Source organism: Aplysia californica, unplaced genomic scaffold, assembly GCF_000002075.1.
Source record: "Aplysia californica isolate F4 #8 unplaced genomic scaffold, AplCal3.0 scaffold00804, whole genome shotgun sequence".
NCBI lineage: Eukaryota > Metazoa > Mollusca > Gastropoda > Aplysiida > Aplysiidae > Aplysia > Aplysia californica.
Window position 1 is genome coordinate 282,734 of NW_004798074.1, and position 4,372 is coordinate 287,105.

The window sequence follows — 4,372 nt, forward strand, 5'->3', positions numbered from 1 at the left end:
AACACAGACAGACAGACAGACAGACAGACAGACAGACAGACAGACAGACAGACAGACAGACAGACAGACAGACAGACTTGCGTGCCGTTTGGCAATCAACAAGTTAACTGCTTTCCCTGCATTCTGTCACTCGGTTTGTATAGTAATGGTTTTCATGCTTATACAGGGAACGAACTCTGCAAACAGCAAATTTTTTTGAATTGTATTTCGGTAGTGTCCCTTAATCCAAGAACGAGGAATCAAGAGTTGACATTCTCACAAGGACCCCCAGAACCTCCTTGCATTCTTTTGGGGTATTACAAGTAGTCAAGGGGACAGCCAGCACCAAGAGTGACTTGTTCTCCAAAGGTACAAAAACCCCCCCAGAACAATTAACTAACTTTCGCTTTAAGCTTAGGTAGCTTCAGGGTTTTTGTTTGATTGTTGTTTTTTTTGCTTGTAATTTCTGACTCAAAGCAAAATATTTATTTTGACTAGTTTATGGGCTTTTTAACGTTCAAATTTATTGGATTTTAAATCATATTCTTACGATGTGATATGTAATGCATTTCAAGCAAGAAAACAAGAGCAAGTCTTTGTAAAATTTACTCTGTGAAATTACAAAACACCGATCAAATACTAGATCTGCTTTGATTTTTTAAAAATGTTGGCCTTATTGTCTTTTCCCTCTCAGTTTCCACGGGCTTGGGACCGTCTCAGAGTACACTGTACACCGAGGCCTGATTAAAAAGACGGCGCTACCGAGCGCTCACGTCTGGGTTATGTTAGTCGTTAGTAAGGTTAAACATGTTAGTGTTATGGGTTGGGTTAGTCATAGAATTGGGTGTTAATATTTGTACATTTCGGTAACTAGAGTTAGTTATAGCTGCAGTTAGTATTACAATGATTATCAATTAAAAAGTAGTCATTGAAACAGAGAAAAACAAAGGTCCCGAACACACCAAGCACTGCCCCCACAGTGGTTGGAATGATTAAGACTCGTTAGTAAGGTATTGATGGAAACACAAATAAAAAAATTAAAAAAACAAGCAAGAGAAAAACCACAGTGTTAAATAGAACCTAAGCTTTCTAGTTATTGTGAGACAACTGTGTTAGTAAAATTAAATAGAGAAAACGCTGAGTCCACTTTGTAGGTAGCAAAATCCCTCAGTGGCTGAAGGTAACTTCTCACAAGCAACATGTGCAAGTCCTCGTCGACTGGTAATTACGCACATGATCATCTCAGCTGTGATGTACAAACGCGATGCTCTCTTTGCTGTAACCTGCTTCCTACCTTTCTTCCTTCTTCGCTCCATTCGCAAGGCCCAGTGGTCTATCTTCTAGTTACCTGTTGTGTAAGACAGACACTGGTACAAAACACGGGAACATGTTGAGTGGATAAATTTTTAAGCATATCAGTATTAAAAATCAAAAAGCTATGAGCAGTTAGGGTATTAGTTATATTATTAGTGAAAATGGAGAGAAAAAACTAGAAAACAACTTTTGTTAGTAAAGTAAAAAAATAAAGAACGCAAAAAAAGCACTTGCACCCATTACAGAGAGTCTATGGTTACCCTGAACCTCTCAAAGCGCAGACGCAGGAATCCCAGGAGATCGCAGACTGAAAGTCGGAGTCGTGGGTTGTTCTGCACAAGCCTGGAGAGAACGAATCTGTGGAGAAAGCAATGGCACTGAGATAAGCAGCCGGCAACCTCAAGAGAAAGCAAGTATATTGTAAATGGATGACTTGCTTATACGTGGAAAACAACAAATGAGTAGCTACTAAAGGAACAATTCATTTTTCACTGAGGAGAAATTAACAGCAGTAATGATAACAGTCAAGAGTACTGAACAGGACTACATTAACAAAAATTAAGAAGGCTGTGCTAAAGAACCCAAAGAACGGCGTGCTTACCTGTAGAATCCCATGCGTGGCAGCAGGATGCTGTCGGACTCCACAGCAGTCAGAAGATCCTCCCAGTTGCGAGGGTTACGTTTGAAGACCAGACACCACAGCGTTGCTCCAAGTGCGTACGCGTCCGTCTGCATCGAGAAAAAAAACAACAGTTTGTCAAGAGTGAGCAAATGGTACCTAGCAACAACATGTTGCTGTAGTATACAAAGACCTTCACGAGGACTTTAGAAAGAAAAAAGGGTAAACAAACAAAGATATAAACTATAAACACAGCAGCAAACACGAGTAAACAAAGCCACAACAGAAAAACAAATGAAGGAAGTAATGCATGAACATCGCAGCTTAAAAACAACACGTAAACTTAAACACTATTGCTATTACTACTACTAACAACGGACACAACAACAAATAACCAAACGAACACAAAACGCACAGAAAGACAGACAAATAAACAAACATGACAATAAAAAAACCTGCAAAACAACAGGAAGCTAAACAAAATATTCAAACGAACAAAAAAAACAAGCTCACTGAGAAGAAATGTCTGCAGTTACTCACCAGAAAAGGATCTGCAGTGACGTCAGACATGATCTCTGGAGCGAGGAAGCCTCTTGTTCCAAGTATACTCCAGCTTCTCACTCGATCTTGTCCGTGGGCCAGGAAGCGGGACATCCCCATGTCTCCAAGAATAGCGTTGTTGGAGTTATCTAGGAAGATGTTGCCGGGCTTCACGTCCCCGTGCACAGCGCACCTAACGTGAAGGTATCTCAGTGCACAGGCGATCTGCACGAAGTAGCGCTCTATCTGCTCACTGTTAAGACTTTGACGTGCATCGTGCAAAGATCCTCGTGAGCACAGAGGCATGCAGATAGCTACAAAGCCCTTGCACCTCACCGCCCAGTCCATCTTCATGATATGCGGGTGTGAGACGTTGCCCATGAAGCTGATTTCTTTGAAAACCTCACGCCAACTGTCGCGGCCTCGGCGGTCAGTGAGACCTATCCTCTTGATGACCTTGCGAACAGAGTCATCGTCTTCCATTGCCACTTCCAACACTTGGACAGGCGTAGTCGTCTTCTGGCACAGAACACGCACTTGCCTCATCTTCACGGACGACCAAAAGTCACCGGCGATGAACCTCACTACAGGAACTGCAACACTTTCCATACTTGAAAATACACGAGAGATGTGCAGAAATGACACTCGGGTACACTGAAACAGTAACGTCCTCTCACTGCAAAAGCGATAAGAAGAACTGGAGGATGTCCGGGTCTGTCGGCTTTATATTTCCTCCCGCTCAGTGGATTTTACTCAGTTGTTGTTTCGGCCGCTAGCGTTTTTGTAAGACCGACAGTATGGTAGTAAAACATGAATGAAAGTGTATTGTTTCCGCTTCTATAGGTTTGAAACAACATGGCTGTAGGTGTGAAATAACATTGGAACAGTTTTTATTGAGGATTTTCCTTCCCATTCACTCTTATTGACCTGTGTTTACAACAGATGGCTGTCGTTGGCTGTGTGACACAATAGCGGCCAGCGGATCATCAAGACGCCATTGATACACCACTGTCAATACAAACAACAATGCGTGGGGGATTTTAAAGAGCTATAACTTTAAACGTCCAGGGGCTTAATATGCTCAATGCAATCAACTACTTTTTGTTGACATTAAAATGGAAACACAGTATGTGTAATTAGCAAGATACTGCGCAGATACCAGAACCTTGAGCAAGAAATTCCTTTATAGAAAAGAAGTACTATAGTGCAGTAAAAAATTTGAGGCGCAACGTATCCTCAAATATCTCTTTAGCGTGCGAATCAACGTCACTCATACTTTGTGTACATCAGTTTGTATCACTTTGTCCGAACCTAATCATATTTTCCCTTAATAATTGATTTAAAAAACTATTCTTCATAGATTTATATAAAATGCCATAAATCTCCGCCAAGCGGAAAATACGATTGTTCACAGCACTTCCCAGTTCACACGCACACATTTTGTATAGGTCTGCGGCCTATTTCACAACTCACCAATGACACTTTTTTGTGGCAAAATTTGTTACAAGAAAATAATTTTACAGTGAACACTTTTTTATACTAAAGGTTCTCAAAACATGTTTTCAATAAGCGTGATTAGGAAAAATAAGAAATGACGGATTTGCTTTTGAAAGCAATAATATTCTCCTGGCTGTAAACCTTTTTTTTCCTGTAAAAACCACCCATTTGTATTATATTAATTAGAGATTATTAAGGATTTTTTTTCTAGAATACAACGAACAGGTGTTTAAAAAAAATATTGTTCTATTAAGACAAATTGAAAGAAGTCATTATGCAAAATCTAGGTAGTCTATGTTCGATAGTTTAAGAGATATTTAGTAATAAGTTGCGCCACGAATTTTTGACCGAACTATAGATCTAGCTGTAAAACTAAATTTTAAGCTTCATGATAAAAAGCGCGTAAATCTCGTGCCCCCCCCC

The 4,372-nt window shown here is 40.3% G+C and overlaps 1 protein-coding gene across 1 annotated transcript in view; it reads right to left on the reverse strand.

Annotated features, from left to right (window-relative positions):
* LOC101849501 (cell cycle serine/threonine-protein kinase CDC5/MSD2-like) overlaps positions 1 to 3,061 on the reverse strand; it is a 9,676-nt gene extending 6,615 nt beyond the window's left edge. Inside the window, exons 1-4 of the mRNA XM_005109683.1 lie at positions 2,453 to 3,061; positions 1,895 to 2,022; positions 1,554 to 1,650; positions 1,328 to 1,346 (exon numbers count right to left, since the gene is read on the reverse strand). Of these exons, the coding sequence (XP_005109740.1) occupies positions 1,328 to 1,346; positions 1,554 to 1,650; positions 1,895 to 2,022; positions 2,453 to 3,061 (853 nt within the window). The remainder of the gene's footprint in view (positions 1 to 1,327; positions 1,347 to 1,553; positions 1,651 to 1,894; positions 2,023 to 2,452) is intronic.
* Between the last annotated feature and the right edge of the window lie 1,311 nt (positions 3,062 to 4,372).